Source organism: Pseudophryne corroboree, chromosome 12, assembly GCF_028390025.1.
Source record: "Pseudophryne corroboree isolate aPseCor3 chromosome 12, aPseCor3.hap2, whole genome shotgun sequence".
In the NCBI taxonomy this organism is placed as follows: Eukaryota; Metazoa; Chordata; class Amphibia; order Anura; family Myobatrachidae; genus Pseudophryne; species Pseudophryne corroboree.
In genome coordinates this window covers 149,891,859-149,913,224 of record NC_086455.1, presented here as the reverse complement: position 1 = coordinate 149,913,224, position 21,366 = coordinate 149,891,859, and the positions used below count along the sequence as shown (strand labels likewise).

The 21,366-nt window shown below is 45.4% G+C and overlaps 1 protein-coding gene across 1 annotated transcript in view; it reads right to left on the bottom strand.

Moving 5' to 3' along the window:
* LOC134979994 (embryonic protein UVS.2-like) overlaps window positions 1–21,366 on the bottom strand; it is a 48,974-nt gene that overhangs the window by 15,711 nt on the left and 11,897 nt on the right. Inside the window, exons 5-10 of the mRNA XM_063946592.1 lie at window positions 19,650–19,828; window positions 19,474–19,555; window positions 19,186–19,313; window positions 16,584–16,699; window positions 13,979–14,204; window positions 13,871–13,926 (exon numbers count right to left, since the gene is read on the bottom strand). Coding sequence (XP_063802662.1) covers window positions 13,871–13,926; window positions 13,979–14,204; window positions 16,584–16,699; window positions 19,186–19,313; window positions 19,474–19,555; window positions 19,650–19,828 — 787 coding nt within the window. The remainder of the gene's footprint in view (window positions 1–13,870; window positions 13,927–13,978; window positions 14,205–16,583; window positions 16,700–19,185; window positions 19,314–19,473; window positions 19,556–19,649; window positions 19,829–21,366) is intronic.

The following is a 21,366-nucleotide window of genomic DNA, read 5'->3' as shown; positions in this document are numbered from 1 at the left end:
GTTTGGACAGAGCACCCCTAATGGACACAGCAGTCCCTTGATAGACAGACAGAGCACCCATAGACAGACAAAGCACCCAATAAAGACATAGCAGCCCCATGATGGATGGATTAAGCACCCCTAGACGGACAGACCACCCCTGATCGGACACAGCAGCCCCTTAAAGGACAGACATAGCACCCTTAGATGGACAGAGAACCCTTGGACGGACACAGCAGCCCCTTGATGGACAACACAGCACTCCTGGATGGACAACACATCACCCTGGATGGACACAGCATGTCTGCACTATACAAGCTCCACAGCTGGAGAGAAATTGGCATGAAACCAATCACCTTTATAGAATCCAAAACCCTGTGAGAATCTGACAGAGGGAGGATGATGTTCTGCCTCATCTTGGGATCTGAGTCAGGCTGGAAAACCCAAGCCAGACGTGTATCCTGGTTCGGATCATGAAGTTCAGGTGGGTCTGGTTGTCGGAGAACTGGACCCGCTGATCTCTATTTTGTAGAACTTTATTTCATTTCCAAGAGTGTTTTGTAATTTTAGCTAGTGCAATTATGGATGTCCTTGCCCTTCTTATAGATTAGTGCTATCTTGATCTTTAGAAGGTACTGTATGTGGGAAAGATGTCCCAGTTTAAAATTTAATTAACAATGAAGATGAGGGATTAAGATGTTCACAAATTGATTGTAACAGGATCTTAAAAACCATCTGGGACGGTAACTTTGCGTGCATAATAGGCCAGCATAGCATTAGTAAATTCCTTAGTTATAATGTCTACAGGTTGGCCACTTGGGGAATGAGCTTGAGCAAATTACCGGTAGTTTCAATAAGACAATTGTTAAATAATTGTAATAGACATTGACTTCACCAACTACAGATGGATATGGTGATGTTAGAGTCTCCTGCCCTGTGCTGCCACGTCGTCATGGCAACCGGGAGACAAGTGCTAGCGGAGTAACCTGAGCGCAGCTGATACTCCGGTTCGGGTCTTTTGCTGTGCAGTGGTTACAGGCATGGGATCCGGTGCTGGTTTTTGTGCTCACAGTCTGTGAGGTCTGAGGGGGGCGTGGACAGCACCTGCTTTATAAGGCCTCTTCTCAGGTTAAGCAGATGCTGCTGAATCTTTGTTGGTTAGTCAGTTCCTGAAAGTTAGCCAGTACTGTGTAGCTTTGTATTTTGTTGTTGCTTACTGCAAATAGGCCTGGGCATTTGGTACTACACTCTGCCAATCCAGACCTAGCAGTAAGACTGGAGTCAGTCGTTTAGCCTGCTGAGGTTCTTTTGCTATTCTGTGAACCCAGCAGGTTTGTGGCTGTACTTTCAGACCTGCCTGCATAATCCTCTCTCACTGTGCAGGGCGTCCATGTGTCAGTTTAGTGGCAGTAAGCTGAACCTGGGCCCTGCAAGTGAGAATTAGGATTGTGGAGACTCTCCTTGTGTGTATTATTCCATCTCTGACCAAGGAGTTTACTGCCACACCCGTTGGTAACCCTTTAGGGTTTTGCTGTTGCCCTTAGCAACAGCATTTCGGGTTCTCTACGTATTAAAACACAACATCTTGCTTTTTCCATCTGAGCATTTCTAATACTAGGGAGACACCCAGTTTCTTAGCCTCTGGGCTTCTCTGTTCACTCTGTGTTGGTTTTGTTACCCTATCACCTTCTGTGTACGTTATGTCATATTTCCCAGTCTGTCTGTGAGTTCATTTGTTTTGCATCCCTCTCTGTTCAGACACCAGTACATTCCTGCAGGCACTGGTGTGTATAACAGTTCAAACACCAGTACATTCCTGCAGGCACTGGTGTGCATAACAGGTGATTACAGAACTTCAGACAATATATTTTGAAACTCAGCAATTTGGGGTTGAACGTCAGGAGTCCTGTTACAATATTTCATTTCTAATGGGTTATTGGTATAGATGTTAGCAGGATCAAGATAGGTATTACAGGTAGAATATGTTAGCAATCTCTTAATAATTAATCATCAAAAATGGTTGAGATTACCTAAAGGATAAAAGATTACCTAAAGGATAAAAACAGGGCAGACTAGATGGGCCAAGTGGTTCTAATATGCTGTCAAATTCTATATTTCTATGACTGCTATCCTTGGTGCAGAACATCAGTGAGAAAACATCAACTCAATCTATATTGAATAATACCTAAAATTTGGCTTGTCTGAACATCGTCTTTATTATACTCCAACTACAGCACATTGCAGAGTAAATTACATAGAAACATAGAAACATAGAATTTGTCGGCAGATAAGAACCACTTGGCCCATCTAGTCTGTCCCCTTTTTTTTTTATATTATTTTTATCTCTAACCTTAGTTGATCCTTATTTCTTTGTAAGGATATCCTTATGTCTATCCCATGCATGTTTAAATTGCTCTACTGTCTTAGCCTCTACCACCTCTGATGGGAGGCTATTCCACTTGTCAAATTGATACTGTTGTCATCTCAGCAGTATGTACAGATTATACATTATGTAAAATGTGGATTTTACAAGTAGAAATGTGGAATGTGATTCTTCAGAATGACAAAGCTGACTTGAGACAAGAAAGCTGCATTAGTAGAATGTTACATCTCTGTGATAATGTATGGCCTGTTCCGTTACAAAACTTGATTTTGCATAAAATATTGAGATCATTCTGGGAATTCTAGGGAAAGAGCTCAAAAGTCAGTTTGGTTGTCTACCGTTTCTTTAGCCAAAATAGACCAATCTTTTACCGCTGTCTGACATATGATGTGGCTATGCAACAAATGTCAAGAATGTTATAATAGTATTTTAAGTGAGACTACTGGTATATCATCTAAAAACACCAGAAACCCTTCACCCCACTCAACATCTGATTAATCCCTGGAAAGTATAGAAATATTGAAAAAAGGATTTAATTAATAATTTCACATCCAACTACACAACATACCAATTTTATTGAAATATACATTCTTTGCTAGACTTGCTCTTACTGTTTACTAAACTACAGAATATATTAACATCATATAGAGAGTAAAACACAATATTCGATTTTAGAAATAGTTTTGATTGCGTAGACTTTATAGACCATAGGTCTTCAACCTGCGGTCCTCCATCTGCTGTGGAAATACACATCCCAGCATGGTCTACCTTGGTTTTCGCATGCCTTTGTAGCAAAACTATGGCAGGGCATGCTGGGATGTGTAGTTCCACAGCAGCTGGGGGGCTGCAGGTTGAAGACCCATGATAATGACAGTACATTGTGTTACATTACAGTTTTAATGTAAACTTTTTTTTTTAAATTCAATAGTCTTTATTGGTTTTTCAAAGTTGTACATACATTACAATACAACTAAACAAACAAACAAACAATAAACAAAATGCATCAAATATACAGTTGTGTGTGGATTCTATTATGATCATATATTAAGTTAGGGAACAAGTTAGTTAGTTACAGTCTGCAATATATGTGCATTATAAGGCACTACCATACTGCTTACCACGTGGTGATATTATCGATAAAAAAAAAAGGAAAATGAAAAAGGGTGAACAAGGCATCAGAAGAAAAGAGATACACTTTATTCACATACCAATCATATGAGCATTCATAAGTGTACCAAGCATGGATACCGGAATGGCCGGCCACGGGCTGCCAATTACCCTTGGAACGGAAAGCATTAACCAGAAAAGAATAAGGGACTATATAACCAGTAGATACATTGTATACTCCGTACACGCCCCCACCGTTAGAATTTATGTGACAGAAAGTACCAAAGGATCAGGTACGGCGATGTGTCGAGTAAGGAGACTCAAGCCACCTCCCCCAAAAAACTAAAATATTTTGTTTCAGCCTTTCTGGCCAGGTAAACAAATTTCTCATGTGCTGCCGTTGCATTAACTCAGGGATGGGAAACCTTTGGCCCTCCAGATGTTGTTGAACTACACATCCCAGCATGCCCTGCAACAGTTTTCGCATGGCCAAATAGCAAAACTGTAGCAAGGTATGCTGATAGGTATAGTTTAACAACAGCTGGAGGACCGAAGGTTCCTCATCCCTACATTAACTAGAGAAATCCAAGACTGCAATACCGGTGCTTCGCTGGCCAGCCAAAGTCTAGCAATACAAACCTTAGCCAGTCAGCATAAATTCAATATATAAAGTGGACTAGGGGTGTCTAGAGTCTCCTCCACAGCCAACAAAACACAAACTGCAGGTGTAAAAGCAGGTGTTGGAATGCAAGTCGCTACCAAGACATCAAATCAGCATCCAAATTACATCATTTAGGGCATTTCGTATCATGTCTACCTCCAATATGAGTAAACATTTCTAGATATAAGAAAATATACACTGCTCAAAAAAATAAAGGGAACACTAAAATAACACATCCTAGATCTGAATGAATGAAATATTCTTATTAAATACTTTGTTCTTTACATAGTTGAATGTGCTGACAACAAAATCACACAAAAATGATCAATGGAAATCAAATTTGTTAACCCATGGAGGTCTGGATTTGGAGTCACCCTCAAAATTAAAGTGGAAAAAGACACTACAGGCTGATCCAACTTTGATGTAATGTCCTTAAAACAAGTCAAAATGAGGCTCAGTAGTGTGTGTGGCCTCCACGTGCCTGTATGACCTCCCTACAACCCACACAAGTGGCTCAGGTAGTGCAGCTCATCCAGGATGGCACATCAATGCGAGCTGTGGCAAGGTTTGCTGTGTCTGTCAGCGTAGTGTCCAGAGCATGGAGGCGCTACCAGGCGACAGGCCAGTACATCAGGAGACGTGGAGGAGGCCGTAGGAGGGCAACAACCCAGCAGCAGGACCGCTACCTCCGCCTTTGTGCAAGGAGGAACAGGAGGAGCACTGCCAGTGCCCTGCAAAATGACCTCCAGCAAGCCTCAAATGTGCATGTGTCTACTCAAACAATCAGAAACAGACTCCATGAGGGTGGTATGAGGGTCCGATGTCCACAGGTGGGGGTTGTGCTTACAGCCCAAGACCGTGCAGGACGTTTGGCATTTGCCAGAGAACACCAAGATTGGCAAATTCGCCACTGGCGCCCTGTGCTCTTCACAGATGAAAGCAGGTTCTCACTGAGCACATGTGACAGACGTGGCAGAGTCTGGAGATGCCAAGGAGAACGTTCTGCTGCCTGCAACATCCTCCAGCATGACCGGTTTGGCAGTGGGTCAGTAATGGTGTGGGGTGGCATTTCTTTGGGGGGCCGCACAGCCCTCCATGTGCTCGCCAGAGGTAGCCTGACTGCCATTAGGTACCGAGATGAGATCCTCAGACCCCTTGTGAGACCATATGCTGGTGCGGTTGGCCCTGGGTTCCTCCTAATGCAAGACAATGTTAGACCTCCTGTGGCTGGAGTGTGTCAGCAGTTCCTGCAAGACGAAGGCATTGATGCTATGGACTGGCCCGCCCGTTCCCCAGACCAGAATCCAATTGAGCACATCTGGGACATCATGTCTCGCTCCATCCACCAACGCCACGTTGCACCACAGACTGTCCAGGAGATGGCGGATGCTTTAGTCCAGGTCTGGGAGGTGATCCCTCAGGAGACCATCCGCCACCTCATCAGGAGCATGCCCAGGCATTGTAGGGAGTAGAGATGAGCGCCTGAAATTTTTCTGGTTTTGTGTTTTGGTTTTGGGTTCGGTTCCGCGGCCGTGTTTTGGGTTCGAACGCGTTTTGGCAAAACCTCACCGAATTTTTTTTGTCGGATTCGGGTGTGTTTTCGATTCGGGTGTTTTTTTCAAAAAACACTAAAAAACAGCTTAAATCATAGAATTTGGGGGTCATTTTGATCCCAAAGTATTATTAACCTCAAAAACCATAATTTACACTCATTTTCAGTCTATTCTGAATACCTCACACCTCACAATATTATTTTTAGTCCTAAAATTTGCACCGAGGTCGCTGTGTGAGTAAGATAAGCGACCCTAGTGGCCGACACAAACACCGGGCCCATCTAGGAGTGGCACTGCAGTGTCACGCAGGATGGCCCTTCCAAAAAACCTCCCCAAACAGCACATGACGCAAAGAAAAAAAGAGGCGCAATGAGGTAGCTGTGTGAGTAAGATTAGCGACCCTAGTGGCCGACACAAACACCGGGCCCATCTAGGAGTGGCACTGCAGTGTCACGCAGGATGTCCCTTCCAAAAAACCCTCCCCAAACAGCACATGACGCAAAGAAAAAAAGAGGCGCAATGAGGTAGCTGTGTGAGTAAGATTAGCGACCCTAGTGGCCGACACAAACACCGGGCCCATCTAGGAGTGGCACTGCAGTGTCACGCAGGATGTCCCTTCCAAAAAACCCTCCCCAAACAGCACATGACGCAAAGAAAAAAAGAGGCGCAATGAGGTAGCTGACCGTGTGAGTAAGATTAGCGACCCTAGTGGCCGACACAAACACCGGGCCCATTTAGGAGTGGCACTGCAGTGTCACGCAGGATGTCCCTTACAAAAAACCCTCCCCAATCAGCACATGATGCAAAGAAAAAGAAAAAAAAAAGAGGTGCAAGATGGAATTGTCCTTGGGCCCTCCCACCCACCCTTATGTTGTATAAACAAAACAGGACATGCACACTTTAACCAACCCATCATTTCAGTGACAGGGTCTGCCACACGACTGTGACTGATATGACGGGTTGGTTTGGACCCCCCCCCAAAAAAGAAGCAATTAATCTCTCCTTGCACAAACTGGCTCTACAGAGGCAAGATGTCCACCTCATCATCACCCTCCGATATATCACCGTGTACATCCCCCTCCTCACAGATTATCAATTCGTCCCCACTGGAATCCACCATCTCAGCTCCCTGTGTACTTTGTGGAGGCAATTGCTGCTGGTCAATGTCTCCGCGGAGGAATTGATTATAATTCATTTTAATGAACATCATCTTCTCCACATTTTCTGGATGTAACCTCGTACGCCGATTGCTGACAAGGTGAGCGGCGGCACTAAACACTCTTTCGGAGTACACACTTGTGGGAGGGCAACTTAGGTAGAATAAAGCCAGTTTGTGCAAGGGCCTCCAAATTGCCTCTTTTTCCTGCCAGTATAAGTACGGACTGTGTGACGTGCCTACTTGGATGCGGTCACTCATATAATCCTCCACCATTCTATCAATGTTGAGAGAATCATATGCAGTGACAGTAGACGACATGTCCGTAATCGTTGTCAGGTCCTTCAGTCCGGACCAGATGTCAGCATCAGCAGTCGCTCCAGACTGCCCTGCATCACCGCCAGCGGGTGGGCTCGGAATTCTGAGCCTTTTCCTCGCACCCCCAGTTGCGGGAGAATGTGAAGGAGGAGATGTTGACAGGTCGCGTTCCGCTTGACTTGACAATTTTGTCACCAGCAGGTCTTTCAACCCCAGCAGACTTGTGTCTGCCGGAAAGAGAGATCCAAGGTAGGCTTTAAATCTAGGATCGAGCACGGTGGCCAAAATGTAGTGCTCTGATTTCAACAGATTGACCACCCGTGAATCCTTGTTAAGCGAATTAAGGGCTCCATCCACAAGTCCCACATGCCTAGCGGAATCGCTCCGTGTTAGCTCCTCCTTCAATGTCTCCAGCTTCTTCTGCAAAAGCCTGATGAGGGGAATGACCTGACTCAGGCTGGCAGTGTCTGAACTGACTTCACGTGTGGCAAGTTCAAAGGGCATCAGAACCTTGCACAACGTTGAAATCATTCTCCACTGCGCCTGAGACAGGTGCATTCCACCTACTATATCGTGCTCAATTGTATAGGCTTGAATGGCCTTTTGCTGCTCCTCCAACCTCTGAAGCATATAGAGGGTTGAATTCCACCTCGTTACCACTTCTTGCTTCAGATGATGGCAGGGCAGGTTCAGTAGTTTTTGGTGGTGCTCCAGTCTTCTGTACGTGGTGCCTGTACGCCGAAAGTGTCCCGCAATTCTTCTGGCCACCGACAGCATCTCTTGCACGCCCCTGTCGTTTTTTAAAAAATTCTGCACCACCAAATTCAAGGTATGTGCAAAACATGGGACGTGCTGGAATTTGCCCATATTTAATGCACACACAATATTGCTGGCGTTGTCCGATGCCACAAATCCACAGGAGAGTCCAATTGGGGTAAGCCATTCCGCGATGATCTTCCTCAGTTGCCGTAAGAGGTTTTCAGCTGTGTGCGTATTCTGGAAACCGGTGATACAAAGCGTAGCCTGCCTAGGAAAGAGTTGGCGTTTGCGAGATGCTGCTACTGGTGCCGCCGCTGCTGTTCTTGCGGCGGGAGTCCATACATCTACCCAGTGGGCTGTCACAGTCATATAGTCCTGACCCTGCCCTGCTCCACTTGTCCACATGTCCGTGGTTAAGTGGACATTGGGTACAGCTGCATTTTTTAGGACACTGGTGACTCTTTTTCTGAGGTCTGTGTACATTTTCGGTATCGCCTGCCTAGAGAAATGGAACCTAGATGGTATTTGGTACCGGGGACACAGTACCTCCAACAAGTCTCTAGTTGGCTCTGCAGTAATGATGGATACCGGAACCACGTTTCTCACCACCCAGGATGTCAAGGCCTCAGTTATCCGCTTTGCAGTAGGATGACTGCTGTGATATTTCATCTTCCTCGCAAAGGACTGTTGGACAGTCAATTGCTTGGTGGAAGTAGTAAAAGTGGTCTTACGACTTCCCCTCTGGGATGACCATCGACTCCCAGCAGCAACAACAGCAGCGCCAGCAGCAGTAGGCGTTACACGCAAGGATGCATCGGAGGAATCCCAGGCAGGAGAGGACTCGTCAGAATTGCCAGTGACATGGCCTGCAGGACTATTGGCATTCCTGGGGAAGGAGGAAATTGACACTGAGGGAGTTGGTGGGGTGGTTTGCGTGAGCTTGGTTACAAGAGGAAGGGATTTACTGGTCAGTGGACTGCTTCCGCTGTCGGCCCAAGTTTTTGAACTTGTCACTGACTTATTATGAATGCGCTGCAGGTGACGTATAAGGGAGGATGTTCCGAGGTGGTTAACGTCCTTACCCCTACTTATTACAGCTTGACAAAGGGAACACACGGCTTGACACCTGTTGTCCGCATTTCTGGTGAAATACTTCCACACCGAAGAGCTGATTTTTTTGGTATTTTCACCAGGCATGTCAACGGCCATATTCCTACCATGGACAACAGGTGTCTCCCCGGGTGCCTGACTTAAACAAACCACCTCACCATCAGAATCCTCCTGGTCAATTTCCTCCCCAGCGCCAGCAACACCCATATCCTCCTCATCCTGGTGTACTTCAACACTGACATCTTCAATCTGACTATCAGGAACTGGACTGCGGGTGCTCCTTCCATCACTTGCAGGGGGCGTGCAAATGGTGGAAGGCGCATGCTCTTCACGTCCAGTGTTGGGAAGGTCAGGCATCGCAACCGACACAATTGGAGTCGGACTCTCCTTGTGGATTTGGGATTTCGAAGAACGCACAGTTCTTTGCGGTGCTACTGCTTTTGCCAGCTTTAGTCTTTTCATTTTTCTAGCGAGAGGCTGAGTGCTTCCATCCTCATGTGAAGCTGAACCACTAGCCATGAACATAGGCCAGGGCCTCAGCCGTTCCTTGCCACTCCGTGTGGTAAATGGCATATTGGCAAGTTTACGCTTCTCCTCCGACAATTTTATTTTAGGTTTTGGAGTCCTTTTTTTACTGATATTTAGTGTTTTGGATTTGACATGCTCTGTACTATGACATTGGGCATCGGCCTTGGCAGACGACGTTGCTGGCATTTCATCGTCTCGGCCATGACTAGTGGCAGCAGCTTCAGCACGAGGTGGAAGTGGATCTTGATCTTTCCCTAATTTTGGAACCTCAACATTTTTGTTCTCCATATTTTAATAGGCACAACTAAAAGGCACCTCAGGTAAACAATGGAGATGGATGGATTGGATACTAGTATACAATTATGGACGGGCTGCCGAGTGCCGACACAGAGGTAGCCACAGCCGTGAACTACCGCACTGTACTGTGTCTGCTGCTAATATATAGACTGGTTGATAAAGAGATAGTATACTCGTAACTAGTATGTATGTATAAAGAAAGAAAAAAAAACCACGGTTAGGTGGTATATACAATTATGGACGGGCTGCCGAGTGCCGACACAGAGGTAGCCACAGCCGTGAACTACCGCACTGTACTGTGTCTGCTGCTAATATAGACTGGTTGATAAAGAGATAGTATACTCGTAACTAGTATGTATGTATAAAGAAAGAAAAAAAAACCACGGTTAGGTGGTATATACAATTATGGACGGGCTGCCGAGTGCCGACACAGAGGTAGCCACAGCCGTGAACTACCGCACTGTACTGTGTCTGCTGCTAATATATAGACTGGTTGATAAAGAGATAGTATACTCGTAACTAGTATGTATGTATAAAGAAAGAAAAAAAAACCACGGTTAGGTGGTATATACAATTATGGACGGGCTGCCGAGTGCCGACACAGAGGTAGCCACAGCCGTGAACTACCGCACTGTACTGTGTCTGCTGCTAATATATAGACTGGTTGATAAAGAGATAGTATACTCGTAACTAGTATGTATGTATAAAGAAAGAAAAAAAAACCACGGTTAGGTGGTATATACAATTATGGACGGGCTGCCGAGTGCCGACACAGAGGTAGCCACAGCCGTGAACTACCGCACTGTACTGTGTCTGCTGCTAATATAGACTGGTTGATAAAGAGATAGTATACTACTAATATTATATATACTGGTGGTCAGGTCACTGGTCACTAGTCACACTGGCAGTGGCACTCCTGCAGCAAAAGTGTGCACTGTTTAATTTTAATATAATATTATGTACTCCTGGCTCCTGCTATAACCTATAACTGGCACTGCAGTGCTCCCCAGTCTCCCCCACAATTATAAGCTGTGTGAGCTGAGCACAGTCAGATATATATATACATTGATGCAGCACACTGGGCTGAGCAGTGCACACAGATATGGTATGTGACTGAGTCACTGTGTGTATCGTTTTTTTCAGGCAGAGAACGGATATATTAAATAAAACAAACAACTGCACTGTCTGGTGGTCACTGTGGTCGTCAGTCACTAAACTCTGCACTCTCTTCTACAGTATCACAGCCTCAGGTCAATCTCTCTCTCTCTCTCTCAACCCTAATCTAAATGGAGAGGACGCCAGCCACGTCCTCTCCCTATCAATCTCAATGCACGTGTGAAAATGGCGGCGACGCGCGGCTCCTTATATAGAATCCGAGTCTCGCGATAGAATCCGAGCCTCGCGAGAATCCGACAGCGTCATGATGACGTTCGGGCGCGCTCGGGTTAACCGAGCAAGGCGGGAAGATCCGAGTCGCTCGGACCCGTGAAAAAAACATGAAGTTCGGGCGGGTTCGGATTCAGAGAAACTGAACCCGCTCATCTCTAGTAGGGAGGTCATACAGGCACGTGGAGGCCACACACACTACTGAGCCTCATTTTGACTTGTTTTAAGGACATTACATCAAAGTTGGATCAGCCTGTAGTGTCTTTTTCCACTTTAATTTTGAGTGTGACTCCAAATCCAGACCTCCATGGGTTAGTAAATTTGATTTCCATTGATCATTTTTGTGTGATTTTGTTGTCAGCACATTCAACTATGTAAAGAACAAAATATTTAATAAGAATATTTAATTCATTCAGATCTAGGATGTGTTATTTTAGTGTTCCCTTTATTTTTTTTGAGCAGTGTATTATAATGTGAGTTTTGCTTCAGTAATGACATCAGATCCTTACCACAAGCAGTGAGATTTCTTACTGCAGGAATTTCTTACTGCTTTCCTTTATTGTCTTCACCCTGCTGTTTTCTTCATTGCTACTGTTGGGATAGAGAAATAAATCGAAGTTAGATAGTAAAATGTTTATACAAATATTCACATACTGTCTATAGTGCCTGAAACTGAGTCTGACACAATGTTGGAAGCAGTAGAGCAACATTTGGTCTGTACATGCATCGCACTGCGCGTGTCTGATTATATATGTAGAGAGTCACAGAACAGATTTGGCCGCATGGTAGACAAAGTGCATTGAAATTGTAAAGAGCAATTCTTGGCGGTAATAAGGGGGGTGGCTAAACAGACAAAGATGTTGCATCTTATGGGAGTATCATGGTTGTGTATGGAGACCCAGAATCATCCACAAAGGAGGCCATATTTGGACAGATAAGCTGTACCTAATAGAGAGCTGGTGCAAGTTTTGATGGTGTGGCGCACCAAGCATAACTGCCGCGCCTGAAGATGCTGAAAGTGGGCTTCTCATTGCCTGCTCATTTGGATACATGGATATATAGCAGGGAAAGGGCTTTGTAGCAGCATTAGCACAAAGTCGCAGACACTAATGCCGCAGAAGATGTAGATATGGATGCAGCTGTGTCTGACACAGAGTCAGGCTTATAGTTTGTAACAGCAGAACAGTAACGTTTACCAGCAAGCTACAGAAATCATATCCCTCCATACAATGGCGTTTTAAGAGAGGAGGAGACCCGTGTGCAGCCTTCTGCATGAGGGGCTCCCTCCTCTCTGACCGAGGTACAAGATTTTTCCTTCTCCGCAATGGCAATAGAGGCTGAGCACAGACTTTATTGTGCATGCACAGATCTCCAGGAACACAGCACGGCGGCCATTTTCCCGAAGATTTTACTAATGCGCATGCGTGAAACTCTGGGAAAATGCCTGCTATGCCATGTTTCTGGAGTTTTCAGCATGCATAATACAGTTAGTTCCCCCTAGTGTTCAGAAGGGATGGCTCTGATGGGGTACACAGGGCCGTCTTTTCGTATGGGCTAAATGGGCTCTTGCCCAAGGGCCCCAGGAGTAAAGGGACCCTAGGCTGATAGCTGAGGGCCCCCTCTTTCCAGGGGTACCAGATTTTTTAAAATCGGCCCTGGGGAACCGGAGATATCCCACTTCAAAGCAGTGGTCCCCATCCAAGCCTGTTAATTGTTCTTCCCAGCCAGATATCTTGAGTTCTGTCTGACTTAGCGTTTTTGTGAGGGTACAATCCTATAGCTGGGACTCTCCCCTTTCAGTGGACACTGGCAGCTTCTCTCTACTATGCCCAGAACCAGAGATATCAGCCTTCCAGCAGCTGGTCCCTGCTCCAGCTCCACACGCCTAATATGCCATTTTATATTGCTCTGGCTCCAGAAGTCTGATCCCCAAGTCCCTAGTACCTCCTGAAAGGTGGGATGCTCTAGTTTTTTTTATCCAATTAAATCTAAGAAATCTATTTCCAGGAACTGGAGATATCTGCAGTAAAGCAAGCTGCCCTGACCCTCGGAAAATGATGAATATTAAGCCCACTCCACTATCCACCCCTCCCCTGTGTATTAAACACCCACCACCACCCTGGAAGTCATGTACCAGGGCCTCTTCATTCAGCACAATGTCCCCTTCTATAGTTTAGTGTTCTCCTTCCCTCCCCATCTGTGCAGTAAAGGCGTAATTAGCAGAAATTATTTCTCCAGGTCCTACATGCGGAGCGAAAGATAGAACCCCCCCTACCCCCGAAGGGACATTAAAGCTTCCGCTGATAGCATCCCCTACCACTGATGTGTGGATAGGGGCCCCAGTGCAGTGCTGTGCCCAGGGGCCTACACTGCTGTTAAGACGGCTCTGGGGGGACACCAGAGAGGTAAGTATTAAACAAATGGGTGCTGTGTGTGCTGGGTGGGCCTCCCTGGACCCCAGGGCCCATGTGCCTTGGATATACTGCACCCATTATAGTTACGCCAATGACTCCATATACAGTTAACAAGAATTTTCAGAGAATAAATGCTGTGGGGTTTTGTTTCATTTAAAATACTATACATGCACTACAGTATATGCTGCTGCAATAATCAGATTGCATTGCATAACTCACTGAAGGAATATAAAGCTCAGAGTCATTTTCTGAGCTCTGTAGAATATTAAGTAAGACTAGACAGGGGAAAACCATAACATTAAGCATTTCTATAACTTAGTACAATACCTGAGCTATATGTAGCACTGAAGCTGTTCCCTGAAACACTGCGGCCAATGAAAAGCTCTATCAGCATTTGGTTAGTGGAAGCAATTATTACTGGGATTACACCAGTCCCACGGGTTTTGTCCTTCAACACAGGAGACGTCCTACTGGGACCATCATAGATCTTCATGTAGTGAGATGTGCACTTTGGTGAGGACTGGACATTAAAGCTAATACCATTCAGGCTAACCTACATCGAAAACAATTGTTACATCAGGCAGTCGGCAATAAATAAATAATTTATTTCTACATTTAGTTTTAGAAATCTCATATAATGTGTAATGTATGTTATATACTTTTAAGCCAAAATGGACTTTGCAACATGGGGGGATGTGATCACATGCAGGGCTTATCCAGTGGGTTATTGTAAGACTTTCTTACTTAACATTACCGTATATCTTAGCATTGACCAGAACAATCCAATTATATTCCCCCATTGTATATGGTGCCCCAGTATTCCTTCACACTTTTCCTGCATGTAATACAACACTCAGGAGGTCAAGCCTTTAAAAACTTCAGCCTATTAAGTATCAGAATAATCACATTCTTTTCATCAATATAGCTGCTTATCCATTATTAGTTTTTATTATTAATGTCTTAACAATAATGTTATTTATATAGCACTAATAGGACTGAGATAGCCTTTCAGCTGCATTTTGTATTATCTGCAAGCCGCACAACTCTTGCTTTGAGACCCAGGTAGAGTGTAGATAGATATACTTTACTCAATTTTAATAAATGGGCGTGTTTTTAATGTTTACAACCAATTGGTTGCAGTCATCATTTGCAGATTTGTATAGTAGTTACTACTAACAACTTTTATATTTACATTAGAGATGAGAGGGTTCGGTTCCCGGAGAACCGAACCCTACCAGACTTCACTACCCGAACCCGACTCGGGTTTTCCTGCCTGACTCGGAAACCAGAACCCTGTTGGATTCTCGCGGGTTTGGGTCCATATAAGGAGCCGCACGTCACCGCCATTTTCACTCCGGCATTGGGAAGTGTAGCGAGAGGACGAGGGAAAGTGGGGTGACGATTCTAGTGCTGTCTTGTGCTGCTCAGTCCAGTGTAGTGTCTTATGCTGCATCAGTCCAGTCAAAGTGGTGGTGTCCTCTGCTGCCATATGTCCAGTGCTGCTGTATAAGTCCAGTGCACTGGTGCTGTGTTGTGCTGCATCAGTCCAGTGGTGGTGTCTTGTGCTGCATCAGTCAAGTCACAGTGATGGTGTCCTCTGCTGCCATATGTCCAGTGCTGCTGTATAACTCCAGTTGATTGCAGTGGTGCTGTGTTGTCCTGCAACAGTCCAGTGGTGGTGTCCCTGTGCTGCTGTATAAGTCCAGTGGTACTGCCATATATGTCCAGTGATACTGCCGTATTTGTCCAGTGATACTGCCACATAAGGCCATAAGGCATATAAATCCAGTGGTACTGGCATATAAATCCAGTCCAGTGATACTGCCGTATAAGTCCATTGATACTGCCGTATATGTCCAGTGGTACTGCCGTATAAATCCAGTGATACTGCTGTATATGTCCAGTGGTGTTGCCATATAATTCCAGTGATACTGACGTATATGTCCAATGGTATGGCCAAATAAATCCAGTCCAGTGATACTGCCATATATGTCCAGTGATACTGCCATATAAATCCAGTCCAGTGATACTGCCGTATATGTCGAGTGGAACTGCCATATAATTCCAGTGATACTGCAGTATATGTCTAGTGGTACTGGTGTTTAAATCCAGTCCAGTGATACTGCTGTATATGTCCAGTTGTACTGCCATATAAGTCCAGTGATACAGCCGTATATGTCCAGTGGTACTGGCATATAATTCCAGTGATACTGCCGTATATGCCCAGTGATACTGCCGTATATGTCCAGTGGTACCGCTGTATAAATCCAGTCCAGTGATACCGCCGTATATTTCCAGTGGTACTGCCATATAATTCCAGTGATACTGCCGTATATGTCCAGTGGTACTGGTATATAAATCCATTGATATTGACGTATAAATCCAGCCCAGTGATACTGCCGTATATGTCCAGTGGTACTGCCGTACATGTCCAGTGGTACTGCCGTATAAATCCAGTCCAGTGATCCTGCCGTGTAAATCCAGTGGTACTGGCATATAAATCCAGTCCAGTGATACTGACGTATAAATCCAGTGATACTGCCGTATAATTCCAGTGGTACTGGCATTTAAATCCAGTGATACTGCATTAGCTTTTACTATGTTTTCATTGCAACTGCACACCCATTTCACTCCCATTCCAGACCCATTCTCAGTGAGTTTAAAGTCAGTCTTAAGAAAATAAATGACATTTACAAAAAGTTGCATGTATGCAATGCAAAAATATTGCACCTTCAGACTGTGTGGTGCATGTACAGTACATACTGGCTGGTGATTGCACCTTGTGTAGCATTATCTTGACGGATAAACATTTTTCTCAGTGAAGTGGGATTGAACAGTTTATTAGCCAGATGTATTGGATGCAATGCCCCTATAGTAACTGATTATAGAAGTGTGATCTATTATCTGCATTTGAACTAACTCATTACTGTACCTGCCCAGATGGGGTCCTGATCAACCAAACACAGCTTCCGCTATTGGGATTGGCTGGGTGATAGTTCGTTGATCTCACAGTTCCACTGATATCATTAAGCAAATAAGCACAAACATCTAAAAGAGAAAACAATAATAAATATCAATGACTATAGAAGTGATGTAGTGTATGTAGTTATTATGTCATTAGGATGTACTGCATATTATCCCTTTCACACCGCCTATGGCGGATCCCACCCGGGAATTGGAAACGGGTCCTTCCTGGGTGGGATCCGGCATTGGACGCTACTGCTGGCTTCCCCGACCCGGCAATATGCCGGGCGGGTTGCCGTTGCGGTGGGGGGGCGGAGCCGGCAGCAGAGGCAGAGGCGCCGCTGGGAGATGAGATCATCTCTGCGCCGCCTCTCCCTGTTGTAGTGAACAGGTCCTGGGTCACTTCGACCCGGGAGCCCATTTACGCTGCCACTGACCTGGTATTCAACCTGGGAATAACACTGCTTTATTCCTGGCTTGAATTACCGGGTCAGAGGACCCGGGATTTTGACTATGGCGCTTTCACACCGCACGCCGACCCATGTCGACCCGGCGATATGCCAGGTCGATACCGGGTTATTTGTGTGGTGTGAAAGGGGTATAAGTGACAGCTGTAAGGTGATATCAATATGTAGATTCTGTAGTGTAGATGCAGAGCTGAAAACAAGTTGGCTATAATTATACCCACATTACGTATATAGAGTCAAATGCTGAGATGTACCCATCTGTGTGACTGCACTAACCTACTGTATTTGTTTGCATGCTTTAATAGCTGACATCATTATCAGCCCTACACCTGGTTCAAGAAAACCGAATATCAATGTTTAGTTTATTCTAGAGATGTTCAGTTCTACAGAAATCTCAATCCACCTGAAATTTGTGGATCCTAACTGAACCAAAAACCTGCTCTGCATCTCTCAAGATGTCAGGCACCAGGGTTATACTCACTGCACCGGGCACCAGGAATTTCTGTTCCGCGTGCTGGCACTGTGACGGGGTGCATTCAGTCTCCATGCCCAGCAGGAGGTGGTGGGGAGGCCTGGCTGAGGTAGCTGGTAAAGGTGATGGCTCTGGGTGCTCTGGGAATCAGGGTTGACATCTCAAATGCGGATGCATCCCTGTGTGTCTGCAGTACAGGGTGCCGCCATGTTGGAGACCAGTCACTGTTACAAATTAGCCAATGTCAGTGAAGCAGGAGTTTCCTTGCCAATCCTCATCCTCCATCCCTATTAAAAGGGGTTTGGTGGCTGCAGGGTTCTGACAATGCTATAAATTGCTTTCCTGGGCAAGTGTCAAGCTCTGTGCTCCCAAGGTGCTCATGATCTTGCTCCCAGTGTGTATAGCTCCTTTGCCCTTTCAATCAGTGCCTCGCTGTGAAATTCGCTGCACTCCAAAACCAGAGCAGAAGTCCAGTGCCACTTCCCATGGCTAGCTGCATTCCGGGAAGGAATCTCTTGGTGTTTCTTTCAGTGCCACTGAATATCCCGTTCAAGTACTCTTTTCAGCCACATTCAAGTACTGGTCGTTCCAGTATCCAGTCTGTCTTCAGTTCCGATAACTCAAATATCAGCCAGCTCAGGGTCCAGTTCTTCTTCAGTCATCGCTGCTCCTACATTATTGCCTACTGTCCATTGACGCAATCCAAGCTGGAACTGCTGTTCACGAAAAAGAACTATATCTATCCTCCTTGCTTCCAACCTCCCATGACGTCAACGCCTTCAGCTCTGGTCAGCTCATCAGAGTTTCTACTTAAGCCTGTCCTGAAGGGATCAGTACGAGATCCCGGCGGTCAGGAGACCAACGCCAGGAGGCCGACAGCCGGGATCCTGCCTGCGAGCGCAGCATGTCCCCCTTGCAACGCTTCGGGCCTGGTAGCGACCTTCGGTCACCACAGGGTTCTATTCCCCCCCGGGTGGTGGCGTGGACCACCACCGAAGAGGGGTAACAGGCCGGCGGTCGGGACTCCGACCGCCAGCATTTCAGCTGGTGTCGGGATTCTGGCATCGGAATCCTGACCACCGGGATCCCAACAGGTGGTAAAGTGACTTCCTCCCATCCTGACACAAGGAAATCCAATCTGAGCCAAGTCCCGGTTCTGATCTTACTGCGGTTTGGAATTCAGATTTTAAATTTGAAAGTTTAGGTTTTAAATTGTAAAAATTTCTCAAGTTGACTTCCAAAAACCAGGCAGCTCCTGTGTGAGTAGCGACCATCCCTCCCCAATAATCCAGCCCTGGGGTTCGTCATTTTGATGGGCTTTTAACTAGTAAATTTCATTTGTAATAAAAGTACATTTTTAATTCACATTACTGCAGAACTGCCACAATGCAGAATCATTTCCTTTTTCTCATTTCAATTTATATAAGTTCTATTCTAGTATGCACCACTCACAATAATAAAATATGATGTACAGTATCCAGGAGTATTTGTATGGGAAGCAGTGCTGTGTTCTATATACAGTATTCCTAATTTTGCCTCATGAGCAGATTATCTATCTTTCTTTGCAAGATCCAGCCAACTTTACTTGTGTGTAACTCATAATCATCCTCTATATTACTATCAATACTTACTACACTGATAAAGATGGTTAATTTTAGCAACATCCAAGATACTTAGTCCAGTCCTTTGTCCAATGGGCACATTTGGGTCAGGATGGGGTACAATGGTGGGTTGCTTAGAAGTATTAGAGTAGGAATACCTGTCACGCAGACAAAAAACATGGCAGTATGAACTAGTCATCAGTACAATCCAGACATATACATTATACAAAGCACCATTCCGACATCAATGTGTTCTAATCACTTTCTAGCATCATCACCTATCCGTAACACTGTACATGGCAAAAGGCAGCAACTTACTTGTCATAATGCATCACTGACCCATAATCATACTGCAGACCCCCATCCTCAGTGTTTTCTATGGCAAAATTGATCTTATCTCCTGTAACAGGAAGTCTCTGATTACTACACCTCACATTTCAGTGTAAACACAATACTTTCTCTAAGTAACAAATAATGTGTATCTGTGTATGTACCTGGTGATATATACTGTTGCATGATAGTGACATAGTCATCACGGTCAGTCCTTGTATGTTCATGGTGAAATCCCAGGGCATGGTCTATTTCATGTTGTATAATTCCTCTGGACATACAACCAGCAGTATCTACTGCAACCATCTGACCTCCACCTGTTCGTCCCACATATGATGCACAGCTGGAAGCAGAGAGGAAGGTATGCCAATATTCACAACACACTTGTTATAGCAAGAGAATAATTAAAGGTACAAAAATGTTATAAATAATAATATACAGTAGAACTACATAAAATAAAATGTTATCCAAGAATTTCTATAGAGAGGTTTGTCAATTTTTAAGAACAGAATAAGTGTAATTGAATTTGCTGTCTATATTGTATACATTGTGGCACAAATGCATTATTGTGTTTACACACATAAACACACACACAGATTACTATATGTAATATAGGCCCTCATTCCGAGTTGTTCGCTCGGTAATTTTCTTCGCATCGCAGCGATTTTCCGCTAATTGCGCATGCGCAATGTTCGCACTGCGACTGCACCAAGTAAATTTGCTAAGAAGTTTGGTATTTTACTCACGGCATTACAAGGTTTTTTCTTCGTTCTGGTGATCGGAGTGTGACTGACAGGAAGTGGGTGTTACTGGGCGGAAACAGGCCGTTTTATGGGCGTGTGGGAAAAAACGCTACCGTTTCTGGGAAAAACGCGGGAGTGGCTGGAGAAACGGGGGAGTGTCTGGGCGAACGCTGGGTGTGTTTGTGATGTCAAACCAGGAACGACAAGCACTGAACTGATCGCACTGGATGAGTAAGTCTCGAGCTACTCAGAAACTGCACAGAAAAATCTTTTCGCAATATTGCGAATACTTCGTTCGCAATTCTGCTATGCTAAGATTCACTCCCAGAGGGCGGCGGCTTAGCGTGTGCACTGCTGCGAAAAGCGGCTAGCGAGCGAACAACTCGGAATGAGGGCCCATAGTCCAACAAGCCCCGGATTATGCTGTCATCTGTACCCTTAATATTTTTAACACTTTTTTCTTTGATAGTCAATTGTTTGCACATTGGGGGTCATTCCGACCCAATCGCTCGCTGCAGTTGTTCGCAGTGCAGCAATCAGGTCAGAACTGCGCATGTCCGGCGCCGCAGTACGCTGGCGCATGCCGGACGGCCAACAGCTGTCGATCCCTAGCGATCACCTCTGCCTGATTGACAGGCAGAGGCGGTCGCTGGGCGGGAGGGTGCGGCACGGCGGCATTTGGCCGCCATTTTGGGGCGCGGTCCGGCCAACGCAAGAGTGGCAGGACCGTGCGGGGGGCGGGCCACAGCAGCTGCATGACATCACACGCAGCCACTGCGACCAGGGGCAGCGACGAGCAACTCCCAGTCAGCTGCAGGAGCTGCGCTGGCCGGGAGTTACTCAACAAGTACAAAAGCATCGTCGCTGTGCAATGCTTTTGTACTTGTGCAGGATTGGGTGGACAGACATGCGGGGTGGACTAGCCCTGTGCTGGGCGTCCCCCCGCATGTCTGGGAACATGATCATAGCTGTGCTAAATTTAGCACAGCTACGATCAACTCGTGAATGACCCCCATTATGCCCTCGTCTTACTAAGTTATATACAGTGTTTTTCCTAGGTTTCCAATTTATTTGGCTGTTACACAACCATGGATAATAATTAAACTAATAATTAGTATGCACTTTAATTTATCACCAC